General features: G+C 50.0%; 1 protein-coding gene and 1 long non-coding RNA gene across 2 annotated transcripts; one reads left to right on the top strand and one right to left on the bottom strand.

The window, feature by feature from the left end:
- Positions 1-13,541: 13,541 nt before the first annotated feature.
- Positions 13,542-27,518, top strand: HSPB8 (heat shock protein family B (small) member 8). The gene is made up of 3 exons (XM_049619269.1): positions 13,542-14,408; positions 20,799-20,862; positions 26,520-27,518. The coding sequence occupies exons 1-3, from the start codon at positions 14,042-14,044 to the stop codon at positions 26,677-26,679; spliced, it is 591 nt and encodes a 196-aa protein (XP_049475226.1). The 5' UTR covers positions 13,542-14,041; the 3' UTR covers positions 26,680-27,518.
- LOC125914121 (uncharacterized) lies at positions 14,403-18,834 on the bottom strand. Its single transcript, XR_007455205.1, has 3 exons — positions 18,306-18,834; positions 17,027-17,245; positions 14,403-15,360 (listed from the first exon to the last, which is right to left on the bottom strand). It is a non-coding gene; the product is annotated as an uncharacterized LOC125914121 (long non-coding RNA).
- Positions 27,519-27,568: the final 50 nt, after the last annotated feature.

The raw sequence follows: 27,568 nt of genomic DNA, 5'->3' as shown, positions 1-27,568 counted from the left end.
CAGTACCTGCTGCATGCACACATTGTCACGTTGCTCAACACGTTTCTTTAATCTTCAAAACAAACCTGCAGGCACTGTGTTGCCCTAAGCATTTTACATGCAGTATCTTAGTCATCACAACCCTATGAGGTAGGCATTAGAGTCTCCTTCCTACAAAGAAGGAGACTGAGGCCCCAGAAAAGCAAAGTCACTTGCCCAAGGCCACGGATTCAATGATAGGATCCAGGCAGGCCGACCCCAGATCCCAGACCGTTCACTGCTCTGCCCCACAAGACTTCAGCTCATGCAAAGGGTCATCAGTTCTCTTCGGTAGAAGAATTTTTCTCCCATGGATTAATGGTCAGGAGGAAGTTCAGTGCAGGGCACAGATTTGGGGCCCCAAAGATCTGGATTCTAATATAGCCCCTGCCGTTACTAGCTGTGTGGCACTGAACAAGGACAACACCCTGTTGGGACTTGGTTTGCTCATCTATGAAATGGAAACAACAGTAGCTCCCTCCCTGGGCTGCTGTGGGAATTAAATGGATGGCGGCTCTAAAAAATCATGTGTGTGGGAGGTGCTCAGTGAATGTTAGCGTGACTACCATTCCCTAAACCAAGACTGAGCCGTGGGAGTGGGGCTCGTGGCGACAGCCATAAGTGGCCAACTGGGAACAGTGGGGTTCCTGCAAGGCCCTGTGGAGGCCTCCAGAAATGTTCTCGGTGTCTGACTTTGGAGTTTCCTGCCGTAGAGAACAGAGGTTGAAAACACCCATGGGGACAGGCAGGTGAGGGAAGGTGGCAGGGTTAGGACTGTGGGGACCCGGGGAATCCAGTACACCATTGCCAGATCGCTAGCTCAACTCAGGATTGCCAGATCTCCCCATTTCTCGAGAGAATGTGAATTTTTATTTTTCATTATTTTTTAAAATTTTTAGTGTTTATTTATTTTTGAGAGAGAGAGAGAGGGAAAGAGAGAACGAGTGGGGGCGGGGCAGAGAGAGAGGGAGACACAGAATCCAAAGCAAGCTCCAGGCTCCAAGCTGACAGCACAGAGCCCGACGTGGGGCTCGAACTCACAAACCCTGAGATCATGACCTGAGCCGAAGTCGGACGCTTAACTGACTGAGCCACCCAGGTAACCCGAGAATGTGAATTTTTAGACAAAATTTCCTGATTTTCAAAACGTGCGTTAACTCAATCTTTTTTCAAACATTATGCAAAGGCAAAAAAAAAAAAAGTTATGCAAACACACATACGGATAATGTATATCATCCCAGGGGCCAGACAGGTCCCCCGTCCTCAGGAATACAGCCCCTTGTCTACAGCAGAGTGTCTACACCCGACTAGGGTATCAGCTGGGGGAGAAAGAGCAAACAAAATAGGTTACCTACTGTCACCTCCCCTTGTAGCTTGCCCCTCTAGAAATCTCCCTTGAAGATCAATTGGTGGGATGAACCTCGCTGGGGTACATCCATTGCTCTCTGCCACAACCGCCATGACACCACCACACACACATGGATTTCTCTCTTCCCAAACAGGCTGTCGTAAGGCAGCAACCAGAGTCCCCTTATGAGGCTTCACTGATAAATAATAGTGGTCATAATAATAGTTACCTTTTATGGATCGATGATCATGCACGCACCGAACCTTATCAGGCATTACTTCCTTAATTGTCATAACCCTGTTTAGCCCCATTTGACAGATAAGAAAGTTGAGAGTCACAGAGGGAGTGCCACGGAGCCGGTGGGTATTTGAACCTCGGTCTGTGGGCCCCAGGACCGTTTCTGCTGCACCTCTTTACCCCTGAAGGCAGGAGCCCCATAACTCAGAGCTAGCCCTCCGTAAGGGCCCCTGATGAATTTTTCTGGAAAATGTGTCTGCCGGGAAGCTGTCCCTGTGATGCCAGCCATCCCTCAGTGACTCACGGAAGAGGCCTTCACCTTTCCGTGTCCTGCTCTGGCTCCTGGTTGCAGGAATCAGGTGTTCTTCTGGCTAGGCTCTTGGTCTGAAGAGGCCCTCCTCCCCCTCGCAGCCTCCACCGTCCTGGCTGCTAGAGAGGGAGAGCGGCTTCTGGAGATGGCTCTCTTTCAGGCCAGATTAGCAGCTGCCCAGGGGTGCAGCCGAGGTAGCATGCAGCAGCACCCTTAGCGTCTGCAGTCCCAGGGACACACACAGCCCCCCCCTCATGGTGAAGGCCGTGAGACAAACAGGGGTTCTGGAGGACATCAGAAGATCCAACTTCCCAAGAGGCAGGGGCCAAGGAGTCTTGTGACCTAAGCAAATCAAGCCCCTCTCTGAGTGCTATAGTTATTTCACCTGAAGAAATTGGGTCAGACCAGTGGTTCTTAATGCTGGCTACACATCAGAATGAGCTGTGAACTTTACAAAGCCACCCACACTTGAGTCCCACCCACCCCCAATAAGAAGAATTGCTTGGGGCGCCTGGGTGGCTCAGTCTGTTAAGCATCCGACTTCGGCTCAGGTCATGATTTCACGGTTCCTGGGTTCGAGCCCTGCGTCGGGTTCTGTGCTGACAGCTCAGAGCCTGGAGCCTGCTTTGGATTCTGTGTCTCCCTCTCTGCCCTTCCTCCACTCACACTCTGTCTCTCTCACTGTCAAAAACAAACATTTAAAAAGAAAAGAATTGCTGAGGGTAGGTGCCAGGCAGTGGTGTTTTTTAAAATGTTTAGGGGCACCTGGGTGGCTCAGTCGGTTAAGCGGCCGACTTCGGCTCAGGTCATGATCTCGCGGTCCGTGAGTTCGAGCCCCGCATCGGGCTCTGTGCTGACAGCTCAGAGCCTGGAGCCTGTTTCGGATTCTGTGTCTGGAGCCTGTTTCGGATTCTGTGTCTCCCTCTCTCTGACCCTCCCCTGTTCATGCTCTGTCTCTCCCTGTCTCAAAAAAATAAATAAATAAAACGTTAAAAAAATAAAATATTTATTTTGAGAGAAAGAGAGAGAAGGGGAGAGAATCTTAAGCAGTCTCTGTGCTGTCAGCACAGAGCCCTACATGGAGGCTCGAACCCACAAACCGTGAGATCATAACCTAAGCCAAAATCAAGAGTCAGGTGCTTACCCGACTGAGCCGCCCAGGCGTCTCAAGGTAGCAGTGTTTTTAAAGGCTTCCTAGGTCATGCAGATATGAAACCAGGATTGGGAACCGCTGAATTACATGGCATGTTAAATGTCACCTTAAATTCTCAGGTGTGGTATCAGAGGTGTGGCGTGTTACAAGCCGCCACAAAGGTACTGATAACGCCAGCAACAACACCACCCAACACTTACCTAAGACCCACTGTGTGCCGGGCATGATTCCAAGCACTTCACATATATCAACATAAATTACATTATTTCATCCTCACAGGGTCCTTAGGAGGCAGGTACTATTTTGATGCTGATTTTACAGATGCAGGAATCTGAGGCACAGACCGGGTGCCCCACTAACATAGCTAGTCAGGGGGGGCACCGCTGGACCCCAGGATGTGGGTAAGTTCAAAGGGACTCCTCAAGCAGCCTAGGAGGTTCGAGGAAGGCATCGCAGGAAAACTGACTGATGGCCCGGGAAATGAGCAGAGTGGGTCAGGCCAGGAAAGGGAACTCAAGAAAGGGGAGGAGGACAGGGGATCCCAGGCAGGAACAAGTGCGTGTGTACAGGACCAGAGCAATGACTTCCACCTGCCAAAAGTAGGCTCTTGGTCCCCCGCCTACCCTGGGCACTCCTTCCACAGTTCTATGTAACTGGTTTACTCGTTCACGTCTTCATTGCCCATCTCCAAGAGGACAGAAGCCTTGTCTGCTGCCTCATTCATCTCCCCCCTCCCCGCCCCCCTCTGCCCCCGTCCCTGTGTGCCCAGCAGGCGCAGCTGTCAAATGATTAAATCTGCTGGGTTACCAGCTCTGCTTCCCTCCCAGTCCCATGCATTTTTGAGCTGGTTGATTTTTACTTTAGGTTGAGGTTGGGGAGTATGGTTAGGAGACTCTGGCAAAGCAGTGATATGTCCCACACAGGGACCCTAAGGATCTCTCACGCACACATTCTTCCAGTGAGGGGCTGTGTCCCTCCCTGGAAGTGAGAGAAGGCAGCGTGGGGATGAGGCAGACACACGTGAGCACCTACTATTCACCCAGCACTGACTGAGTGTAGTCCCTAGGATAAGAGGATGGTGTGATCTTTAGAAGGCAGTGTCTGAGAGCAAGCACTTGGGAGTCAGAAGACCTGGGTTTGAACCTGACTGCTGCTTCCTAGCTGTGTGTCTGTGTGTAAGTGGCTTCACCTCTCTGAGCCTCAGGCTCCTCATCTTTCCAGTGGGGATACGAAAAGTATCAATCTCATAAGGGTCTCATGAAGATTAGCCAAGGTGGTAAAAGGTAAAGCAGAGGTGATATACTTTGCCCAGCACCTGAGTTAGTATCATTGTTGCTGATACCAAAAAAGGGGGGGAGGGGGTAGGCTCAGTTGCCCAGGTGAGCTCATAAGTTTCTGGAAGGGTTTCAGGTCACCTTGGCAAAAGTCCAACAGCCTCTCCTCTCACCTTTCATCACCTCAAATACCAAATTCTCCAGAGAGGCACTCCCAGCCGCCGCCCTCCATGAGTATCTTCTCTCAGAAGAATCTAGAGTCTCCTAAGTAAGAACTTGGCGATCTCCCCGGGTATATCTCCACCCTGATATTTGATCATCTTCAATCAGAGTAATTATTTTTTTTAATGCTTATTTATTTGGGGGGAGGGTACAGAAGATCCAAAGCAAGCTCTGTGCTGACAGCAGCAACCCAATGCGGGGCTGGAACTCATGAACCGTGAGATTGTGACCTGAGCTGAAGTCGGATGCTCAACCAACAGAGCCACCCAGGTGCCCCTCAACCAGATTAATTCTAACATCAATCTAGAGGGAAGACACGGGGCACCGTTCAGCCGTTTCCTCCCACAGCCACAGGGTTTCCACTGCCTCTGAATCCTGGCTCTAACACACGCTATATCATGGCCCACCAGTGATGAGATGACTCACAGCAGTTTTTCTCTGGGTCTTTTTTGACTCATTGCCAGTGAAACTAGTCAAATGCTTTCTCAAGGTGTAACACTGGGTCCCTTTGACAATCTGCTCTCAAATCTAAACCCCAAATAAACAACACCAATCACATCGAATATATTCATGTTGCCAAATGGAAAGGGGTTGGAACAGGTACACACACGCGCACACACAGTTTGTTTTTTTCCTTCACTTTGAAGCCCATTTCTAGCTTAAGGCTCCATGACCTCCCGTGCTTGGGCTTCAGAGAATCTGTGAATCCTTTGAAATCACGGGCAAACTTTTAATGTATGAAAATACCAGCATTTAGGTGCAGAGAAGCACATATTCCCCACTATTTTCCAGAGGAGCCCAACTTGAAGCCTTTAGGATGCTTCAGCAAAATCTGTCGTTACTCTCGTGGGTATGGCAGTTTCTAGTTGCCGCCCAGCAGTCACTTACCTTTTATCCACGGTAGTAAAACCCCTATTTTAATGAGCTTCATAGCCACCCAGAATAAAGACTGCATTTCCCCATGTTCCTTGCAGCTGGTATAGCCACGTGACTAATTTGGGCCAATGAGATACAGGCAGAATTTCCTCACATTTCAATAAAAGAAATTGTTATATGCTTCTCCCCTTCTTCTTCACCCCTTTTTTCTTCCTGCTGGCTGGAATGTAGACGTGATGTCTGGAACTCAAGTGGCTCCCTGGTCCATGAGGTGGCTTTGGGAATTGAGCCCATATAAGCAGAGCAAGAAGACGGAAGATTCCCAGTCTCTGAGGGCTTTGCAGAACAGGGGTAGCATGTCAGTAACAAGACAGAATGTCTCTGAGCTTTATTAAGAAGAAATAAATTTCTCTTCTCTTTCGGCCACGGTTATTTTGAGCCTCTGTTGTTCACAGCTAAAATGAATCTTAATTCATACTCAGGGTGAGGCTAAGAGATGCTCAGAAGGAGGTATCTTGTTTATCCTTGTCCTTCTCTATACGTCCTCCTCATCTCCTCCAACCTTCCTCCCCTCCCAGCACAAACCGTGAGAACCCTTTCAGGCCAAACCCTCCGAGGAGCTGTCATTCCCAGACCTAAAAACAACACAAAACAAACTTTCCAAAGCAGTTGCCTGGTGTCATGTCACCAACTGGTCAAACCAGCTCCTGCTCTGACCTCAGAGATGGAAACGGGGGGCCTCAAGATCACAGGCTCTCCAGCTCTCCCTCCCTCCAAGGATCTCAGAGCCACCCCTCTGCATTAGTGCCTCCAATGGCACTCTACCTAAAGGTCTCAAACTGAGAGGAATAGGTACCACTTTTCCAGCAAAGGCTCTTGGCAGAGAAGCAGATAGAATGGCTTATTAGAATGATATTTACATTGAGGAAGTTCTTTTGAAGCAATACCAACAACCACAAAAACGCAGAATTTGGAGGTCGATCCATCAGAATTGTCTGCATCATGATGGAGCAAACAAACAAATCCAAAATTTCAGTCTTAAGGGAAGAAAGGTTCGTCTGTCCGCCATGTCCATTGTGGACCAGCAGGGACACCCTACCCATCAGAGATGTTGGTGACCATAGTGCAGAAGGAAGGGAAATCACCCAAGGGTCCTCCCGTCATGGAGCGGAGGTCTCCCATGGGTTACTCACATGCTTGGAACTGACAGTGACAGATATCACCTCTGCTCACCACTCATTGGCCACAACTAGTTACATGGCTCTTACCAACCACAATGGCCTCAGGAACTGTGTTGCTTCCTATCACGTGCCCTGAATTTTACTGAATCCCAACTACGTGCTGGGTACTGTTCTAGGTGCCCATGACACAGCCCTAAACAATCAGACCACAGTCCCTACCCTCGGCCCCCACGGAGCTTAGGTTCTAATGGGAGGGGCAGACAACAATCAAGGCCTAAAATGTAACTCAGTTCGCAGCCGGCGCTATGAAGAAAAACCAGCTGATGTAAGAGAACATGACTTCAGATCAAATGGTTGGAGAAGGTTTCTCTGAGTAGGTGAAATTTGAGTAGAGACACAAATGAAGTGAGAGACCAGTCCTGAGGAAATCTGGGGGAACAGTGTCATAGGCAGTGGGAACGGCATGAGGGAAGTCCTCAGACAGGAATATGTGTGGCTCTTCTGTCCAAAGGACAGAAAGAAGGCCACCAAGACTCCAGCACAGTGAGCAAGGGGTGGATGACAGCAGGGAATCAGATCAGAAAGGTAGCCAGGAGCCTCAATTTGCTTCATGAAACTTTTGTAGCATCTAAAATTGTTTTAACTGTTGACTGATGATTTGCTTATCGATAGGCGTGAGAACACAGACTTGTGTCTCATGTCTAGCCCCTAGTCTAGTGCTTTGCACGTAAGAACTTAGTAAATATGTGATGAATCAATACATGAATAAATGAATGAATGGAGTCTCCCCACTCCCCTGTGTCTGCTCCTCCACACATGGTCAACGATCACCATCACCAACTCGCGGTTGCCCGTGTCTTACAACCAGACGGGGAGTCTGATGTGCCCTCTCCTCTCCTCCAGTCCAATCCCTCAGCCAAAATGTTTCTGCTTCTTTAATACATCGTGGATTATGTCCACCCTTTATCTCTCCTCAGCCAACAACCCAACCCAAGCCACCATCTTCCCAGGACCCTACAACAGCCTCTTCTCTGGTCTCCCTGGAGTTTTGTCCCCCAGTGCCCTCTCCACAAGTAGCAGGTGATTTTCCTAGAACTCATCATACCACTCTCCTTCTCCATATAGTTCAGTGGGTCCTCAAAATGCTCAGGACAAAGCCTAACTCTTAAACGGGGTCCAGAAGGCCCTACATCATCTGGCCCATGCCCACCTCCCCAACCATTTCCCCCCTCATGATCCATGCCAATTACCCAGTGAGATAGGTAGGTACTTCTGACATCCCCCTTTTACAGATGACAAGGCAGAGGTTCAGAGAGGCTAGGCCACTGGCCCAGAGCAGCTGATCTGGGTCTGTTCAGGATCCTACCCCCAGGCTTCACTATCTTTCTTAAGCAGTAAGTACCAACACTGTTACTTCTTTAAAAAAACAAAAAACAAAAAGCCTGGTTAGTTGAGATACTATTTCCCCCTGGCTGCAGAATGACTATTCGGGCTGTGAAAGGGGATTTCAAAAGCCCTGATAAAGGCCCAGGAATAAGTAGAGGGCCCCTGAGAGCCCTTGGCTAGGGATGTCCCTCTTTGAAGATGGGTGGAGAGGGGGTTGCGTGAAGCCTCTCCTCCCACAGCTGACCCCTGACTCCCTTCTCCCAGGGACATATGCAGCTAAGAGGAGCTCCCATTGAGTCCACTGAGCCCTTGGCTCCGAGAAGCTTTCACACTGGTAACACATAAGGATCTCTCTGGTTGACACAGAGATGGCTTGTCCCAGGCAGCCACCAGGCTTCCAAATATCAGTGGGTTCCTGGTGTCACTTGTTCTACCGAGAACGTCTGGAAGGGCCCAAAGAAGTTTCCAGAGAAGGAGGCCCAACGAGAAGGTGGAGGGAGAGGTGGGCTGGTGAACTGTGGTCTTTCAGGTCCCTTATGGGTTTGGACAGCGCTTGCTCTGGCCATTCAGTGGGGACCACATAGCATAGCCCACTGGACAGCGAAGCATACAGGCTTAGCAATCAGCACACATCTGCCTCTGTGCCTTCAGTTTTCAACAGAAAACGGGGTTAACAATATACTACTATCTCACAGGATTGTCATAAGGAATGACAGAGGTAACGTAGGGTCTTTAGTGGAGCTTGGCACATAAGAGTTCTCCAGCAATGGTGGAGATCATTACTATTTTGTTGTTTGGGGAGCTGTTATCCACAGGCTCATGTGGTGGTGCGGAGCACGGACTCTGGAGCCAGACTGCCTGGATTTGAGTATCAGCTCTGCTACTTTGTAGCTGTGTGAGTTCGTGCAAGTAATTTAACCTCTCTGTGCCTCAATATTGGTGCCTCAATATTGTCGTCGGTGAACAGGGATAATAATACCTATCTTAAAGCAATTTGGATGAGGATTAAATAAATCAGTTTATGCAAAAGACAACTATTACAAAATGTTAAATAAGTATTATTATTATTATTACTTGCAGAGGTGGTCAGAGGAAGCGATCCCTGTGTTCTGTATAGAGCGTGTTTGTGAGACTTGTCATGCATTTCTGCCCAGAGCCACACATACACCGTCATGGGGGGCTTAGTTGGCTTGTGCTCCGTATCTGGCCTCGGGATCAGAATTGGCCCTTCTGTTCCTGACGCCAAGGGGGATTAACTTGCCTCACCTTCTCGAGCCAGACCAGGCTGGTCCCCTGGAATGGATCAGGGCGGGAAGAGAAACGTGCACAGGCCCAGGCTCCTAAGATTGTGAGACAGGATAAGAGACACAGAGAAAAAACCCAGCTTGCTCAGGACTGCACTTAGGCAAACTTCATGACTAACCAGAGATCACACATGGGTAGTGTATATATTGCCCTGGCGGGAATAGTCGGAAGCCTCACCCGAGGGGAGGACATTCTGCCCAGGACCCTCAGTCGGGACTCCAGCGGGGGCTGTTCACCGAGGGGCTCCCCCAGCCAGAGGTTGGATGTTGCAAGTCCCTGATTTGATGTGTTAACCCTTCTCTGTTCTTCTCTATACTCTCCCCCTCTTTATGTTTACTCGAATTATTTAATTCCATATATTCCCTTTCCCGTATAAGTAATAAAACTTTCCTCCACAAAACAGAAAGCGTGGCTATCGTGAATTACAGTTATTCAGAACATTCTGGAAAGAATTTTGGACATAATAGTAACAGGAAGCTAGAGGTGAATAAAGAAGCATTAGCTGTGTAGGATTATGAGGGCATTGACTTGGGTAGGGAGGGACCACGTGGGTTGTTTATTTATTTCATTTATTAATCATCTTGTTTTTGCCCGGGCATTTGGCCAAGGAAAGAGCACGGGGCTTGAAGTTCAGACACAGCTGGGTTTAGAACCCACAAGCTGGTGGCCTTGGACAAGTTCCCTCCTGTGCTGAACCTCAGTGTCCTCATCTGTCAGATGGAGATGATGATGGTATGAACTTCTGGGAGGGGGGCTGTGGTGAGGAATAAATAAATAGCACGCTTGGAAAGCATTCCACTGGGTGCTGGCACCTTCTAGGCACTCTGGAAATTTTAGCCCTATTCTAATGCTGTTATTGCGTACAGGGTCTGCCACATGTGAGCCAGGCAATTGTGACACGGGGTCGCTAACGGGACATCACCTGCTTGGCAAGACCTGCCGAGCTCCTACAACGCACCGGGCACCCTTCCAGGCACCGGGGATGCTGCTGCGAGCAAGACGCCCGAGGGTCCTGCCCCCGTGGAGCCGAACGTGCTGGAAATTCCATCGGGGGTCTGAGAAAGGGAATGGAAAAAGACACGAGCATACACCTCTCCTATTTGCTGCAGGTGTGCTGGGCTCCTGGGGCGTCCAACGGAGGGAACTCTGACGTGGGTCTTTCTCCATCTGGAGCCTGAATGTGGCAGGCCGCCATGATCTGCGCCCACGCCTGGTGTGAGCCTAGAACGGAAGGGCCAATTCTGATCCCGAGGTGGGTCTGTGAGCTCCAAACCCCTATAAATGTAGAGAAAACACTAAGCAAAAATGACATCCAGAAAGCCAGGCCTTTGAGGGAGCCACAGGGCCCCCCCCCCTGCAGGCCCTACAGACCCAACCCCCTGTAGAGTTAGGGCTCAGGGGTGGTGAGGCTGGGTGGGACGGTGTGGGGGGGCGGCTGGAAATACCTAGGGGAGGACGGAACGTGGAGTCTTGCTGCCATGGAAAGGCAGCACAGGAAGAGCACAGAATTGTGTCTGCGTCCTGGCACTTCCCGTGTGACTTGAGGCAGCTACTGCTCCTTCCTGGGCCCCTGTTTCCGGGCTGCAGGGTGATGTCACCCTCCCCCTGGGCTGTTTGAGAATGAACTGCAGTCCTTCCCATGTGAAAGCTCTAAGAGGAAAGTAGCCAAGAAAATACTTGTTCTGGGACCCGGGGTCGAATATTGCCCCCAACCCCTGCCCCAATACTCACACACGTGTGCACACACACAAACACGCACAGTCCACAGGGTCTTTCCTTCTCAGAGAGAGCCAGCCTGGGGGCCCCCTCCCCTACCTGGCTTCTCCTGGTCCTGGCCCCATGTTTTCATCTGGCTGATGACAGCCTGTAGGGCTTACTGACTCCTCTCCAGGAGGCTAGGTCAGCAGGATGAGCAGCTGCCTCCCTCCTCAGCTTCCCAAAACGGAAGGCTGGCCTGACCCAGAAACGTAGTGAGAATCTGGGGGCGGGGGCTGGGGGAGGGAGCACATACAGCAGGCATGTGGGAGGATCACTGGACAAGACCAGGGGTTCCCAAGTCCCACTGTGTGGCCTTCGGCAAGGGGCTTCACCTGTCTGAGCCATGAGGGTCCACTGAGGTGATGAATAAAGTGCTGGGCACATGGTCTGGTACACAGTCAGTGCTCAGTTAAATGTAAGCCATGACGGTGATTATAAACCATAGTACAGCAGAGGGGTCAAGAGCCAAACTGCCTAGGTTCGAATCCCAGCTCTGCCACTTAACTGGGTGTGTAGACAAGGGTGAGTCGTGCAATCTCACTGAGCCTTGGTTCTCTCAGCAATAAAATGGGGATCATAAAAGTCCTTTCCTTATAGGGCTATAGGGGGATCGCATGTGTTAATATACATAAATTTTAAGTGCTTAGAACAGAACCTGGAGCGTGGAAAGTGCTGGATAAATGCTAATGTTTGCTATTTCTGTTTTCTAGCTGCACACCCTCCCTCCTCTCCTGCTGGCAGCATCCTTGAAATGAGAAGGTGGATGAAGGCTCTTGTGGGAAGGAGGCCTAGAGAGGAAGGAGTAGGAGGGTCTTCTAGAACACACCCATCAGCAGACTCACCCATAAATAAACACATAAACACACTAAGCGCTCCACCCGCTCAAATCCACACACGAACGGCTGGGGACCAAGCCACCCACCCAGAAACCTCACCCTGGCCCCGGCCCAGGTCCCAGGCAGCTCCGGCTTTCTTCTCTGGGTCACACAGTGATTCTCCCCGTTCTGGCCTCAGAGCCAGCCAGCCAGCCTCGCCCCTGCTGTAATTATAGGTGCGCTGAGGCTTCTGTGCCCGGCCATGACGTCAGCCTCAAGCTTCTAGCCTGATGATCTCACCAGAGTCAAGTGGGGACCCAGTCACTCGGGATGGGGGAGCGGGGGCACCTCAGCTTTCCTCTCTCTGCTAGTGGGGGAAAGAGGGTGGGGTCTCTACCAGTCAGCTCAGCACAGACCCTGGTCCCCCCCCACCCCAAGCCCTGTCACCTGGCAGCTGTGTGCATACCTGCAAAATGGGGGTGGTGATAACATCCCCGATGTTGTGACGGTTCAACGGGTTGGCACGTGCTCGCCACAGAAGCATAAGAGGAGGCCAAAAATGATGGTAACTGTTGCTCTCCATAGTATTATTTTTAGCAAACGGCCTCATGCAGGCACTGCTGAACATCAAAACGATTTCTCAACCAATGACTCATTGAATTCCTTAACACCCCCACCCCACCCCACCCCACCCCACCCCAGGAGGAAGGCAGGGCTGAGACCCTGAAGCCCACGGGGGAGGGAGGGAGTGGGGGAGAAGGGCATGCCCAACTGCCCACCTGTTGTTGGGGACAGATCAAAGTCAGAACCCAAGCTCAAGGGGCTGTTAGGTAGAAGGACGGTTTACAAATTCATTCTCCAAGCTATGGGGGAGGGGCAGGGAAGTCTAGAACAGGTCCTCTGTGGGCTCCCTGTGTCAGACCAGACCGCCTGCCTGGGTACAGCACCTTCTGATAATTATCATTATTAACAGTCATGCGGGGCTCCCATTGGCTAACACTTCCTGTGATAGTTTCCTCATCTGTAAAATGGGGACAGTGGCACTCTCCTTACCTCCCGGGATTGGTGGTGCCGTTGAAGCCGGTTTAATATTTGGAAAGCACGTAGAACAGGACCCAGCATACAGCAAGCATCATGCAATGGAGAACTCCAAACTGAATATGCGAAAGTGTCAGTCTGCTAAATGTTTAAGGATGGTTACCTCATGTGTTCCTCATGACACATCCATGCAGTGGCTGGCTACTATGGGGTCCATTTTACAGCTGGGAAAACTGACAGCTCACAGGTGGCTGGGGAATAATGTTACTGCTCTCAGAGGACACTGAAGGCAAGTAAGTGTCCACGCCGGGTTGTAAGTGGGCATTGCGGCCCAAAGCCACCTGCCTTCAAATGCACTGGGCTCCCAACCCTCTCCCCTCCTTCTGCAGGAAGCAGCAGGCTCTGGGGAAGGTATTACCGAGGGTGACCTGAGCCCTCAGCAGGCAGAGGGTTATTAATAGCCGGCCTTTGCACTGAGAGTGGGGAGGCGGCTCCGGGAGCGAGCCCTGGGAGAGGGGGCGGAGCTGAGCCCAGCGGGGGGGGGGGGGGGGGGGGGGGGGGAGGAGGAGAGTGTCCGACTGGCTGGCTGAACTCGGCCCCTCCCCTACCCCTGGGAGCCCAGCTGTTCCCTCAGCGGATTCTCGGGGGCTGGTTCATCACCTCCGAATACTCCTGTGACAGGAGGCGCTCGAAAAACCCGCCTCCAGCCCCAAGCAGCAATAAATAGAAGGCTCTCAGCCCTGAAGAAGCAAGGAGAAGTTTCTAGGCCTGCGTCCCTGGGTTTATTAAGCTCCTGACTCTCCTCTAGACAGCTCAGTGGCTCTGGCTGAGAGCCTGGACAGTCTGGGAGGACAGTGACTGGCGGATCTCTGGTGAGGCAGAGCGGAGAGGGGCCCTCTGGAATTCTGCTGGACCAGCTGGTGGTAGCCTTTGGAGTGTCTTTGGGGGCAGGGATCCCAGCCGGGTGCACACCCTCTGTCCTTGGCAGTGGATGGTTCAGCATTTTCTGAAGCAGAAAAATAAGCTTGGAGGGCCAACCCACCCACATCACCTTGCTGTGTGACCTTGGGCAGGTGGCTCCCTCTCTCTGAGCCTCCGTTTCCCCTCCAGCTCAGCAGCCATGGCTGATGGTCAGATGCCCTTCTCCTGCCACCTCCCAAGCCGCCTGCGCAGAGACCCCTTCCGAGACTCTTCCCTCCCCTCGCGCCTGCTGGATGATGACTTTGGCATGGACCCCTTCCCGGACGACTTGACTGCCTCTTGGCGCAACTGGGCCCTGCCTCGATTCTCCCCGGCATGGCCTGGAACCCTAAGGTCAGGCATGGTGCCTCGGGGGCCCACGGCTGCAGCCAGGTTCGGGGTACCTGCTGAGGGCAGGAGCCCCCCACCCTTCCCTGGGGAGCCCTGGAAAGTGTGTGTTAACGTGCACAGCTTTAAGCCAGAGGAGCTGATGGTGAAGACCAAGGACGGTTACGTGGAGGTGTCTGGTGAGTGAGGGGCAGGAGTGAGAGAGAACCCGGGAGAAGGGTGTAGGCCTCAGCCCCGGGAATGGCCAAGAGAATGTTTGTTCCCTTAGAGGGTGAGCTGTGACAGCGTGACACAGGTGACTTCAGGGCTCAGGAATGCAGGCAGCAGAAGTTATCTTTGTGGAAAAGCTGTCCTCTCCCTGGCTTCCAGGAGACACCTTAACCTGACCCAGTGGCTGGGGCCTTTGAGGGCTGAATCTACCAGTCAGAGCACAGTCAGGGAAGTAGAAACCACGTCACAGGTTTTGACAGAGAAAAAAATTAATAGAAAGGGTAAGTCAAACAGATAGAGAAGAAATACAAAGACAAGGACGAGATGGGGCACAGTGTCACAGCACAGTCTAGAAGAGTGTGTCAAGTGCTATGCTATGATAGAGCAAATGATCAGCGCAGGTTTCAAGAGGAATGGGGCCCCTTGTTCCAGATAAGGGCGCTGAGGCCTGACAGTCACTATGAGGATACTAATTGGGACCTTGATTGAGCATTTACTCTCCGCTAGGCACCGCACTCCGCCCTTTACCTGCATCTCAGTGAAGGCAACCAGAGGAGGTGGGGCCTGTTTGTCTCCTCTTTTCACAGATGAGGAAACTGAGGCACAGAAAGCTGAAAGTAACTTGTCCAAGGCCGCCCGGATTCAAACTCAGGCTGTCTTGGGAATTGGGAGGCCAGAAGAGATTTGATGATTTATTGAGCACCTACTAGGTACCAAAAACTGGACTAAGACTCTTAGATTCCTTCTTCCAAGTAATCCTCACTCCGGCCCTGAGAAGCAGGGCTGTCTGCTCCCATTTCCCAGCTGAGGAGGCTGAGGCCCAAGCAGAACTTGTCCGAGGTCACGCCATGAGTCAGCAGCAGGAAGAGTCTAGGCCTGCCCAGGACGCCGGGCCCGGGGTCCTTGCCGCCACATCCCAGCCTGGGAGAAAGGAGGAGGAGACAGGAGACTCAGTCCCTGCTGGGCAGGGGAACAGCTTTCTCTCTCTTCCCTCCCAATTAACGCTCCATTAAAAAGAGTGTGTTCCCGGCACAGACTGGCAGGCCAGAGAATCAATAAAAGCCATTGCAAGGCAGGCTGGGCGGATACAAGCCCTGGCGGGGGCAGGCGGCGTGTAGGGGGAGTTTTCAAAGCCTCACAGGGCGGAATTGTAAACATCAGAGGCTCTGCCGGGGGTGGTGGGCCAGGAGACACGCTGGGGCCATGTGCGGATGGAGGGGTTCAGCCAGGGCGTTCCGAGTTGGCTGGTGGCCAGGCCTGAGTTCTGAAAGTGGCTGTGCCACACTAACCAGCAGGATGCTCAGAATGTTTATCTTTCCCGTGCTGTGTTTCCTTATCTGGAAATCGGGGTTCTGGTGCATGAGGATTGTTGTATTAAATGAGCTGACGGGGGTCAAGTGCGGACAAGGGTTCAGTATTGTTATTGCTGTGATGCTGCTGTTATTAAAATGCTGGGCACAGAGCAAGGCCCCAATACACCATAAATCGTAGATGTTCTTTGAGACCTGGGTTCAAATCCCGACACTGCCCGATGGAAGACTGCTCAGAAAGTCTTCTCACTGTTCTGAGCCTCAGTTGCCTTATCTGCAGAATGGGGATCATGATAATATCTGTCCTGCAGATCTGTAGGGAAGATTAAACGTGAGCTGACAATATATGATAATAAATGCAGAGAGTCTGTAAACTGGAGCTAATAATAGTGTCTGCCTGGCACTCTGTAAACGATTATTATCACTACCTCTCCCGTCTCTGGTTTTCATTCGGACTCCAGAGTCTTCCACCCTTGGTTGGAGGTGTCCCCGTGCCCTCTGGCCCCTCCAGGAGACCCCTGAAGTATATCTCCCCCATTCTCTTCCTTTCTACGTGCTTCTTTAAAAAAAAATTTTTTTTTTTAATGTTTATTTATTTTTGAGAGAGACAGAGTGTGGGAGGGGGAGGAGCAGAGAGAGAGGGAGACACAGAATCAGAGGCAGGCTCCAGGCTCTGAGCCGTCAGCACAGAGCCCGATGCGGGGCTCGAACTCATGAACCGTGAGATCACGCCCTGAGCTCAAGTCAGGTGCTTAACTGACTGAGCCAGCCAGGTGCCCTTCTAGATGCTTCTTAACAGGTGGGTCCTGGCAGCTCCAGGCTGAGACCTCAGCTAAGCACCTTACTAATGCAGTGGCACTGAATGAGGCTTTGAGTGGATCATGGAGCCTCAGTTTCCATGTTTGTAAAATGGGGTGGTTGGGTGCTTCAATAAGACAGACAAAGCCTTTTTAGGTTGTAAAATGCTCCATAGGTATGTACTTAGCACCCTCAGCTTGACAGAATCCAAATCCCCTGAAAGTACCTATAGAGACTCTCATAAAATGGATATGAAGTCAGATTGATATCAGGGTTCCGTTTAAAATCAGCTCCAATCTTTTATCCTATATCTCATGATGACAGACCTATTCTTCTTCACGCACTCGGTGTAGGCACTGTGCTAAATGCCTACAAATGTTGGCTCCCAGGTTCCTCATGTGGACTTGCAAGGAAATATAAGTAGGTTTGTGACACCCACTTTACAAGGAGGAAATTGAGGCTCAGAGAGAGTCACTCACCTGAGATCCCCTGGTCCTCCATGGCAACATCTGAAATTCAAAGCCAGGCCTGCTGAGACAGTTCCGAGTCAGAATGGCTGGATTTTCTTCTGATTATGCGGCCTTGGGCAAATCCTCCCACGTCTTGGGCTTCAGTTTTACTGTTGGCCTTAGGTCTTAGGAGGAGTTGAACTAAATCAGCATTTGCCAAACAGTACATTTTAAGATACCACGAGGCATCTGAGAAATGGAAGGAAGGCGGTACAGATTTTTAAAAGGTGCCAGAGGAAACAAAATTGTAAACAGGTCTCCTTACTGCAGGACTTATCAGAGCTTTGATTTGCTACATTAATGTAGTTTATGGCTCTCTGGAGACAGCCCTGTCTTATCTGACCATATATGAGTGTATAGTTCCAGGCAAGTGTTTGGAAAATGCTAGACTAGATGCTTTCCATGATGCTTATACACCCCAACTCGCACCCTGCAGCCTGCAGCCAAGAAATGTTCTCTTCATGGGCCACTGGGCCCGGCCCTTGCCAAGAAGAAACTGGAAAACCCAGAGGCCTTATTCCCACCCCCTCTCCTTAATGCCAGGGCCTCTGCCTCCCCTGGAAACAGCACCTTCTTTCTTTAGCTGGGCCAATGGCTTTCCCTGAAGTGCTGACCCCTGCTTCTTGGCACCTACACTTCTCTGAGGCATGTTGAAAAAATAGCAGCTGTGAGGGGCCTCTGGCTTGCCCTGCCTCCAGATGAGTTCTTTTTTTAAAAAAAGAATCATAATTACTTTTTTCTGTTTACGAAAATAAAATATTTCCACGGTAGAAAACATAGCTAGGAAAGCAAAATAAGAAATTAAAAATCACTCATAATCCTTAAGCTGCCCCAATAAATAGATATTCAAATAATATGCAAATAGAAGCTTCAAGATGAGCCTCTGGTAGCAGCATCCACTTTCAACCAGGCTCCTCTTTATGGAAATCTTGGAGCTGCCCCTGCTCAGAGATCCTCCCCTCCCCAACCCCAATACCCTATTTTCAGGGCCTGGACAGGGAAGCTTAGCCTTTCAGGAGTAGTCCTTTCTCCAAACATCAAAAGAAGCCACAAGCCTTCGCCTTCACACGATATTTTTACCACTTACAAAGCAGTCCTGTGACTCATTTTCATTTGCTACTCACAGCAACCCCCAAATTAGGAAGCTATTGTCACCCCCATTTTAGAGAAGAATAAACTGAGGCTCAGAGAAGAGTAGAGATGGGCTAGAAAGTGTTAGAGCAGAGACGGAAATCCAAAACCCAAATACCTTTGCTCCAGCACTCCAAGCTGTGTGACCTTGGGCATATCACTTAACCTCTCTGAACTTCCGTTCCCCATCCACAAAATGGTAATAATGAGAGTCCCTGCTTTCTAAGGTTGCCACGAAAATTAAAGGAGTCGCTATTAGTAAGGGGCTGGGACAGTGGCTCACACCAAGAAAGCGCTGTATAAGAGTTTGTTGTTGCTTATTATTCCCAGGACACCAGCGGTGCAAAAGGGCTGAGTCAGAGGCATTGGCCAGTCCCCAGGGGAAGCAGGCCTCTCTGGAGGCCCAGGCTCTGGGGGGAGGGTGTCAGAGAACAGACAGTGCTCCTCGGCCACAGGCCCGGTTAGGGCTGGACAGTTGGCACTTACGGATTTGGCGGGCCCAAATCAACTCTCCCGGGGGCAGCGCGTTCAAAGCATAGCATATTCTGGGTACCCAGACACTGCAGTTTAACAACGAATTCCTGTCAGTGGACCCCTTTCCACCCAGCCCGTGAGAGAATAAATTGATGCAACCTTTCCTAAGGGCAATCTGGCAATACAGAGCAAGTCTCAGAAATTCTAGAACTTAGAATTTATCCTAAAGATGTCATCAGGCCAGATGCAAAGATCCAGCTGTAAGAACGTGTGGTGCCGTGAGGTTCTCTCTAAGGTCAGATACCGTCTCACTGCCCAAAAAGCCAGGGATTGGCTAAATGAACTTAGGGATCCCTACAGCGGAACGCTGCGCAGCCGTTAAAGAAATCACCTTGCCGAAGAATATTTGGCAAGACGTGGAGAAATGATTATAATGTGTTGGCAAGAGATAACAGTTTTGAGCATAATGCGCAATATGATCCCATTTCCTAAAATCTGCGATATGTATCTATCTTATATAACACTTATGTCCATACAAAGAAAAGTCTGGAGCGTATACAAAAAATGTGGTCTTGTCGCAGTGATGGGAGGACAGGTAGTTTTGATCATTTATTTCGGCATTTTCTACATTTTCTAGCATACACATGTATTATCTTACAGTCAGAGCAAAGTCAGTAATAAAGAAATTAGGAATAATGAAAAAGCAATTGATAACATAATCGCCTATAAATCGTCAGTTTTTTTAAGACTGGGGCTGCCAAAAAAAAAAAAAAAAAAATCCCACGAGGTTATTTACACTCTGGATTCCACAGCCTCTCAGAAGGGTGTCCCCATGGAAATGAGGGTTCTTGGCCTGGGAATGTGGCCCCACAGATGAGGAACAAATAAAGATAGGAGCTGAAAGGCTCCACCCTGCCCTAATCCGGTTTGTTTAAAGAGAAGTTAGAGACTCTCCCCATTAAAAAAATTAATAAAAAAGGAGTAAGGAGCAGTCAATAGGCTCAGAAGTTGCTATGTAAATTGAAGGTGATAGCCAGTTTGGGCCCAAACCTTCTTATCTTTTCTCTTCCTCAGGTAAGAAAACAGCCCCACCCCTGCTACCCTCTAGAAGGTGGGGCAGGTGGTGTCTAAGGTGTCATTTCTTTTTTTTAATTTTTTTTTTCAACGTTTTTTATTTATTTTTGGGACAGAGAGAGACAGAGCATGAACGGGGGAGGGGCAGAGAGAGAGGGAAACGCAGAATCGGAAACAGGCTCCAGGCTCCGAGCCATCAGCCCAGAGCCCGACGCGGGGCTCGAACTCACGGACCGCGAGATCGTGACCTGGCTGAAGTCGGACGCTTAACCGACTGCGCCACCCAGGCGCCCCTCTAAGGTGTCATTTCTTAAAGAAAGCCCTCTTTCAAGAGTCTGGGTGGGTTTTTTCTGTTTTGTTTGTTTGTTTGTTTGTTTTAGCAGATTGAAACATTATTTCCAGGCAGTTCATCCAGTTTTAGGTAGAGATAATGTGGCTCAAAGAGCTAATTTCAGGCTGGAACAGGCAGAGGGGCATCAGACCCGCAGCCCTCGGTGTAGACTCAGAGGGAGCTGGTTCAGAGCTAAGGCCTGCCATACACCTGCTGGGTGACCTTGGACCCATCACTGGACCTCAGTTTCCACATCAGTAACCAAGGGGGAAAGAAGCCCACCTTCAGAGCTAGGAAAGACTGTGCGTCGTAAAGTCAACTGGGTGGCAGACTAGGGCTCAGCATGTGACCCCACTTCTTTTCTACCACCCCTCCTGGGATGTTAGCTTCAGGGTTTGACTGGCTGGTTAGGGGAAAGGGCCCAGAGGCAAGACTTAAAAGGTACAACATGTGGTTCAGTTTCCGTGATTTCCTAAATCTAACTTGTAATTGCCTACAAACCACCGTCTAGGCCTCCTGTCTGGTCCGTCGTCTTAGTTCATCTTTACGACAGCCTCGGCTCAGGGGGGTCCGTTTAGTAGACGAGGGACCAGAGAGGCTCAGAAAACTGGTGTCTCTGACCCCAAGTCAAACGGCGAGCAGGGGCAGGGGCAGGATTCGAACCCAAGTCTGAGTCCTGACCAAAGTCTGGGGGACATCGATGCTTACGCGTGGCATTCCACTCTCTTCTAGGCAAACATGAAGAGAAGCAGCAAGAAGGTGGCATCGTTTCCAAGAACTTCACGAAGAAAATCCAGTAAGTGCCCTGGCAGCGTGGGTTCCAGGGTGAGGGTGGAGGAGTGGGTAGGGCCTGGGACCCAAGATCTGGAGCGTCTCCGTCTTGGGCATCTCTCTTTCCAGATGAGCCCCAGTGAGGGAATTGAACCCTCACACCTAAAGGGGAGAAAGCGTCACAGCAAACCTGCCGTAGGGTCCCGGAAGAGGTTACGTAGATCATGCTGTCACACCTGGGCTCAGTGCCCCGCGAGGCGGGAAGTTAACAATGTCACTTTACAGATGAAGAGCCCGAGAATTAGAGAAGCAAAATGATTTGTCTGTGATTCCGTGAAAATCGAGGCACTCACCCCGTGGCACGCTTGAGGGAGGATCTCCACCACCATCAAGAAAGACCCTCCCTTGGTGCCCGAGTGCCCAGTGGATTCTTTCAAAGGGTGCCTGCTCTAAGTGTCCCAACGCAGGCGAGGGTACGCCTTCCCTACGGTATCCACAAGAATGGAGGCCGAACTTGTCCTGACATTGCTGTTTCCTCCTGGGAGGGGTTTGGAGGCTGAGAGGTTGGGACATGTGAAGGGTGGGTTTCGCTGAGGGCTGTGGGAAGGGCTGAGCCGGGGGAATCATGGGAGCGGCCGGAAGACCACCAGGCTGGGCCAGTGAATCGAAGCCACACCGGGGCCCTAAGGGCGATGCCTGTAGGGAGGGAGACGACAGCCGGGTGCTGCTGGTAAACACCTCTTCCCTGTACTCAGCAGTTGTCCACTGCGTGCACTCTGGCTCCAAAGCCCCGTCCCAGTCAATGCCTTTAATCTTTGCAGCGGGCAGAAGAGACGTTACCCTCCTTGTTTGCCGGGGAAACTAAATTCCCAGAGGTGTAAGGGGCTACCTAAGGTCCTTACAGTTAGAATTTAGCCCCAAACCGATCCCTGAACTCGGTTCAGTGCTCGTGCCCCGGAGCAAAGGATGCCCTTTCTTCACCTGTAAAAGGGATGGGGGTGGGTCTTGATTCCAGAATCCACCGACTGAAAATGAAATGAGATCAGAGCACAGCCACCAGCACCCAGCTGGTCCTCATAAGTGGCAGGCTATTATTACTATCATTGGTGTGGTTATGGAGTCTCAACTCCACCCTCGGCCCTGGCAAAAATGTCCTGGTCTGGAGAGATTGCACCAGCTGAATTCTGAAGCTTTCTTCAGCTTGGGGATTCTGCAGTCCTGTCTCTCCTGCCGTGTGCCCATTCCTGACCTGCCTGGCGCCTCTGAGTTCTTAGAAGCCCATGGACACTTCCCAGTAAGGCAAACAGCTAACTGTTTCTCTTTATGCTCGCTGGCTCGCCTGCCATCCCCAAGACCCACACCTCCTCCTGGTACAGCAGCCAGATCACACACTGCTGAGAGGGAGGGGGGGGAAAGAAGGGGGGACAAGTGTGGGGGAGCTGATGTTTCTTTGAAGAGACTCAAATAAGGTCTCAGGATGGAGTCACCGACAGGGCAACTCCGTGGAAGGGATTGAGCTGGAAAGAAGTCAGCGGGTTAATCATCTTTTAAAAACGTGGATTTCCCCATCTCTGATGCCTCCGGGAAAACAGCTTGCTGGGGTGATTTGACCAATGGAAATGTTTAAAGTTTCTCAAGGCACAGGCTGCTATTCGGCTGGGGTCCAGCAGCTGAGCTGAGCTTCTTGTTATAATATTGGGCTAGCCATTGTCTTGAGCCCCACAAGTGCCCTCCCTAGCCAACCTGGCCTTCCTGACCCTGTCCCTGGGATCCTCTGAGCCTCCCCACATGCCAACAACAGGGGGTCCCCAGGACCCTCCATCACTATGCCATGTATTCATCCATTCTGTCTGGTCATTGTCCAGCTGTGCCAGTTGCTAAATATTTTGAAGCTCACCTCTGGGTATAGGGAGACCTGGCTCCATGATAAAGAAAGTGGGTAACTTAGAACAACCAGCTGAACTGCTCTGAGCTTCTGTCCCCACGTTTCCTCTGGACCAAGTTGTGATGGGGAATGAGAACATGTGTGTCAAACATTCAGCACAGGGTAAAGGCTCAGTGTTCAGTCTGTGAGGACTAATACTATTTTAAAAACTCTGCAAGGCTGGAGTCACATGAGAGCAGCTGGGACCTCCCAGGACCCCCTGGCTCTGCCCAGCCTCTAGACACCAAAGATGGCCCTGGCCCACTCTCAGGAGGCTCCATTGACTCTCCCCGGAAAAACTCTGGTCATCAGAGAACAGGGGGAAGTTCCCTCAGCCAGAATAAGATCCTTGGAGTTTTCCACCCAGGCAGGATGCTACAGCTGTTTGCCTTAGCCATGACCAGGAAATTCGTCCCAACACATCCATCCCCGTGTGAAAGGCGCCATGTTGATTGGATGAGGGGGTGCAGGAGAGATCTTGTGGGTTGGGAGCAGGGCAAGACTGTAGATGGGATCTTTCCATAGCCAACTTGAATGTAAGGACAGGAAGCAGGGGACGCAGGAAGTCATTGATGGAGGATGCTCAGAGTCAAAGCAAACTTTAGGTCCCTGCTCTCCATCTTCCCAGGTATCTGTTTTGCTATTTACTGACACCTGTAATGTGTCAAGAGCCATAAGAGGGGTATAGGTGTAATATTATTTCACCTGTGAAAGAATCCTGTGGAGCCAGTGTTATTAAGTCCATCTTGTGGATGAGAAAACTGACGTTCAGAGGGATGTTGGAATTCCACAAAGGTCACACAGCTAGTGATGAGCCAGGTCTGGAATTCAAACACAGATCTCCCCACCTTCAAAGCCTATGACCTTCCTGCCCAGGTAGGGGAAACCGGATTGCAGTCATTTGAAGACCATCTTCAACTACTCTCTGCTTTATGTGTTTACATTCCCATATTATTAGTTGCTTAAGACTTCTTTCCTTTTTGATCAGGTTGCTTTTGAGAAAGTTAAAGTACCACCACTAATATGTTCACTAAAGAAGGCAGTCATAAAACAAACCCAATGAAAGAAAAATGTGGATAAGTTCCAACTAGATAGCATTACCTGCTTAAGGGTTTAAGCCTTAGATCAGCTCTGTCTCTGTTAAAAAGCGACAATAGCAAGGGATAGAGGCTAACAGCTTTAAAGATCATGGCAACACTTAGCTGAGATGTTCATTCGGATGCAAATGGAAGGATTGAGAGAGAATGGAAGAAGAATAATTTTCCCACCATGGTGGTTCAACATATAGGTCACCTGGTGAGAGACCTTGAACAAGTCTATTTTTATCTCTGGGTCTCAGTTTCCCCATATGTAATATGAGAGCACTGTCCTGAACAATCAAGAAGATTCTTTTAGGTTCAGACATTTTTTGGTTTGGTGATACCACAATGTGTGCTAAAATATTCACAGCCATCCAGGTTCCCATTTAAATGGTCAGTGACCGTAGTAACAATGTAGAGGCTAACATTTATTGAGCACTTAGGGTATGCCAGGCACTGGGCTAAGCCCTTCACTTTCATTATCCCATGTAATTCTCCCAGACAGAAACTGTAAACCCACTTTTCATATAAGGACGTAGGTTCAGAGAGGCTAGATCACCAGTCCAAGGTCACACAGCAAGAGTCAGAATTCAAACTCAGATCTGCCTGCCTGCAAGGGCCATGCTCTGGACCATGGCTGCCCTGCCCCATTGCACCAGGTATGCTACGGGTTAGCATGTAAATAGTTAAACGGAGTCGGCCCATCCCCGGCAGTGGGAGGGAGGTCCAGACTTTTGGCCTTGTCTGTGCTTCAAGTTTGACTTGGTGCCTGCCCAAGTTCCCTCTTTTTCTTCCATCCTTCCCAGAAAGCCCCTTGTTAATCTCCGTGGCTCTAATTTGGCAGGAGTCTCCTGGGTAGATTCCACTCATGTGGCTACATGTTGCTACTCACAGAGAAAACTCCCCAGCCCCTTCAGGAAGGATCCTGCCCTGGCCAGGAATGGATCTGCCTCATTTCTTCGTTCTGTCATCAAAACCCCTGCATTTATAACAGGCAGAGTCATCCTGGACCAATGGAAAGATCTATGCTGATTGACCCTCCTAGCTTCCCTACCATAATCCTTTTCTCAAAAGTCTGGTGCCAGAGGACGCAGTAGAGCAGAGCATCATGGGTTTGGAGACCAAGATTCCAATTCCATTTCCATATGCTTCTTACCAGCAGCGTGACCTCGGGCAAATCGCTTCACGTCTCTGTCCTCAATTTCCTTGTCTGTAAATCGGGACAGTGAGGGAACTTGCCTGGTGGGATTATTGTTAACAACTAAATGAGATGATATGCAGGTGAGGGTCATAGTTTCCATCATCTTTATTTATAATGGCATCCCAGCGAGGCCATGAACATGTTCTCACAATACCAGTAGTTTGATGAAGGAACCATGTCTCAAGATTGCCTCATTTACCCAAAACGATCCAAAAAATTATAATATATAGCTTCAGAACTGGAACCAGAGTTGGACTCAGAAATCCTGTCTTTGATGTTCTCACTCACTGAACATGTCACTTGATTTCCCCAAGTCTCTGTTAAATGTTTTATGCAACAGGCATATTAATTCTTACCTATTAGCCATTGGAGGATCATTATAAAGTTCTAGCCAGGTAATGCCTATAAATGTGTTTTGAGAACAAAGCAATTATGACCTGCCAAGAGCTACTTCAGATGTGACCCAAATCAAGGCTCATTCTTTTTTTTTTTTTTAAGTTTATTTATTTACTTTGAGACAGAGAGAGAGAGAGCACAAGCAGGTGAGGGGCAGAGAGAAGAAAAGACAGAATCCCAAGTAGGCTTCCCACTATCAGCACAGAGCCAAATGCGTGGCTTGAACTTACAAACTGTGAGATCATGACCTGAGCTGAGATCAAGAGTCGGATGCTTAACCAACTGAGCCACCCAGGCACCCCTCAAGGCTCATTCTAAGCATCACAGAGTAGCTTACTGTGCGACCATCCTGTTCCATCATTAATTCACCAATAACGCATTCTCAGCAGGCACATGGCAGATGAAAATATGTTGCCTGCTGTGACACCTTACCTATGTTCTACAAAGGGAGGGGAGTGGTGGCCATTTCTGCCAGCAGCCGGTCCATTGTGAGTAGAGGGACCTCAACCAAGGATCAAATATCTGGGCCCCGGGACCTTTTAGGTTAGGCCCCAGTAACCTTTTAGGTTACTGTTCGAACACCACTTTACCATTTGCAAAGCATGTTCAGACTCTGTCTCACTTCAAATACTATACAATTTTAATATTCCTATCTCCGTTTGCAGATGAGGAAATTAACTCAGAGCAATTGAGTGACCTTCCCAAGATCATACAGCTAGACAAGGGCAGAGCCAGGATTCAAACGCAGCGTTGTATGCCCTAAGAGCCCAAATTCATATCAGAAACATTTTCTTTTGGGGCGTCTGGGTGGCTCAGTCGGTTAAGCATCCGACTCTTGGTTTCAACTTAGGTCATGATCTCACGGTTCGTGAGTTTGAGCCCCACGTGGGGCTCTGAGCTGACAGTGCGGAACCTGCTTGGGATTCTCTCTCTCCCTCGGCCCCTCCCTTGCTCACGCTGTCTCTCACTCTCTCTCTCAAAATAAATAAAGTTAAGAAAACTTTTCTTTCAAGTGAAAAAAAGAATGTTTAAGCCATATTAACAATAATACATGAATAGTATCTCGTGCTTCTTTCTCCTAGGCTTCCTGCAGAGGTGGATCCTGTGACAGTTTTTGCCTCGCTTTCCCCAGAGGGCCTGCTGATCATCGAAGCCCCCCAGGTCCCCCCTTACTCACCATTTGGAGAGAGCAGTTTCAACAACGAGCTTCCCCAAGACAGCCAGGAAGTCACCTGTTCCTGAGACCCCAGTCTTGGCCCATCTTTATCCCTCCCCAACTGCAGGGCTTCTCTGTATTCCAGAGTACATTACTTTAGCTGAATTCATAGATTTAGTGACTAAAATGTTAGGGGTGGGGGTGGACTGACCACGGACTCCCTGGATAGTGTAGTAGTAGGTTTTTCCACAGGACGGTACAATTGGCAGGGTCCTGCTCAATTGCATTAGGCCAAAATGCTGGGAGATTGTTTCTTTACCTTTTCTATCATGATGAAGATGTTGCACATTCTATAGTTGCAGAACAGATAGAAGGGGACATGACATTTCACACTGTATCTTACCTTGCAGCTAATGCAAAAGGTTGCTTTTCTCTGGGGACCTCCCTGTCACCCAGATTCCTATTCTGGGCTCCTGGTTTCCATGCCTGCTCCATGGTTTGGTTGATGGAGCCCACTGGCTCACCCCACTGTGTTTCTGCAGCCCTGGTCTGCAAAGGGGTATAGATAGGTCTTACATCCCCATATGGGATTTATCCAACAGCCACATGAAAACAGTGCCTTCTGCTCTTCACCCAGGCATTTGTAGCATGTTCCCAAGTTGGCACTCCCTGAGGACTCTGGAAACCGATGTATTCTCTGGCTAGAGTCTCCCCTTTCTCGTGCCTCCTATGTCCAATTTGGGATTTTTACAGAGGGGGCTGTCTCCAAACAGCTCCACCAGGAACCAAGCAAAGGCCAGACAGACTGGCAGGCAGGCTAGTGGTATTGTGTATATGAGTGAGATGTGTGTGTCATTGTTATTTGAATTGTGCTGTTGTTTAGGGGGGAATTAACAGTAAATAATAATAATTTAAAAAAGGAGCTGATGTTCTTAGCTTTGTGTGCTTCTTTTGGTGACAAACTAAATGCTATGC

The sequence above is a fragment of the Panthera uncia genome, assembly GCF_023721935.1.
Source record: "Panthera uncia isolate 11264 chromosome D3 unlocalized genomic scaffold, Puncia_PCG_1.0 HiC_scaffold_8, whole genome shotgun sequence".
NCBI lineage: Eukaryota > Metazoa > Chordata > Mammalia > Carnivora > Felidae > Panthera > Panthera uncia.
The sequence above is the reverse complement of the archived record's forward strand: the minus strand, read 5'-3'. Positions and strand labels throughout refer to the sequence as shown.